At 40.1% G+C, this 1,356-nt stretch overlaps 1 protein-coding gene across 1 annotated transcript in view; it reads left to right on the forward strand.

The window, feature by feature from the left end:
- LOC104625641 (zinc finger and BTB domain-containing protein 24-like) overlaps positions 1–242 on the forward strand; it is a 6,759-nt gene extending 6,517 nt beyond the window's left edge. The window contains 1 exon segment of the mRNA XM_010293321.1: positions 1–242. This exon segment is cut by the window's left edge and continues 31 nt beyond it. Coding sequence (XP_010291623.1) covers positions 1–242 — 242 coding nt within the window.
- Positions 243–1,356: the final 1,114 nt, after the last annotated feature.

Genomic DNA, 1,356 nt, shown 5'->3' on the forward strand with positions numbered 1-1,356 from the left:
ATCTCCATGCTCATCAAGGACAAAGTGAAGAAATCCACTTAGCAGGATCTGCACATCCAGCTCAGCACGTGCAGCTGACTCAGGAGTCAAATCAACAGTCTCACTCTAGCCAAGATACGGTTCCTTCCCATCAAATCAGTGAAGAACAGAATCAAAGTGTACACGTTTCTGAACCCCATCAGCAGTCTCTGTCAGTAAATGAGTCCTCTCATGAGCATCCTATTCAAGGACAGGCTTTCTGAAATGCTTATTTGTCATCAGAGGGCTAGGCTATAGCATGCTTTTCATCCAAGCAGTGATTACACAGATCGCACTTTCTTTTCTGCAGCATAATCTATCCGAAGATGCATTTCTTGGTGATTTTTCATGGGTGGCTTTCAGTTTTCTTAACCTTATTTATTTTAGACTTTTTTTATTTTTTCAGATTGGTATTTCTCTATCACTTGCTCCATACCTCACAAGCAAATGATGTTTTGGGTTTTTTTTGTGCCTCATACACATCCATGCCTACCGAGCAGATATTTGGCCCCTTATTTCCATTTCTGTGTGACTCTCCAGAGAAGTGTACCTTGCTGGTAGAACAGTGCTTAAGATGTCTGCTGATCAGAAAGAACGACTTCTCTGTCGAAGTCAACATTACCTGAACTACTGTCAAGTTAACCAGTACTTTTTGCAAAGTTAACACCATGTGTCTTACGTTTAATGAGCTTTTGCTCTGCAAGTTAATGTATAATTTTCTATGTGATCATTCCCTTAAGTGCATTTTGATTTATTGACTACCAGATTTGTTTGTATTGGGTTGAAATTGTTGCAGCCTTTGACTGGCCCTGGGTTGTCCCTTCTATTTACTGTATGCTGTACAAGTTTTGCTCCTCAGAAATGCTTAAGCCAGTGCAGTTGGATAGTGGCAATGAGATGTGGTGGTTACACTGGACAGCTGAAAAGCCTGAATTCTGCTCTGTTAGTTCTACCACTCGCTCTGTGTGACTGGGGGCAAGGTAGTTGACCTTTGTGCCTTAGTTTCATCATCTAGTCTGTGGGGATAGCATTCACATGCTCTGCCAAGCACTTTGAAGAGCTCTTGATGTTGAAGGCACTGTCTATTGTTGTGCAAAATTCTCTTCCTGACAGGACTTGGTCTAAGCTTAGGAGCTAGTGTATATTTAAAGTGTTATTTTTTTTGTACTTTTGAGAACAGAATGTAATGTTACTTTTAATATTTGTTAAAGCTGGTAATTGTTTTCGTGGGGACTTAAAACAATTAATCACTTCAGAGTATAATGAGCTATATAAACGGGGCATATAGCATTGAAGTTGTACAGCTGTTTTCGCTGACTAGATTAGATGTGTACAGGT

The sequence above is a fragment of the Phaethon lepturus genome, unplaced genomic scaffold (assembly GCF_000687285.1).
Source record: "Phaethon lepturus isolate BGI_N335 unplaced genomic scaffold, ASM68728v1 scaffold53458, whole genome shotgun sequence".
NCBI lineage: Eukaryota > Metazoa > Chordata > Aves > Phaethontiformes > Phaethontidae > Phaethon > Phaethon lepturus.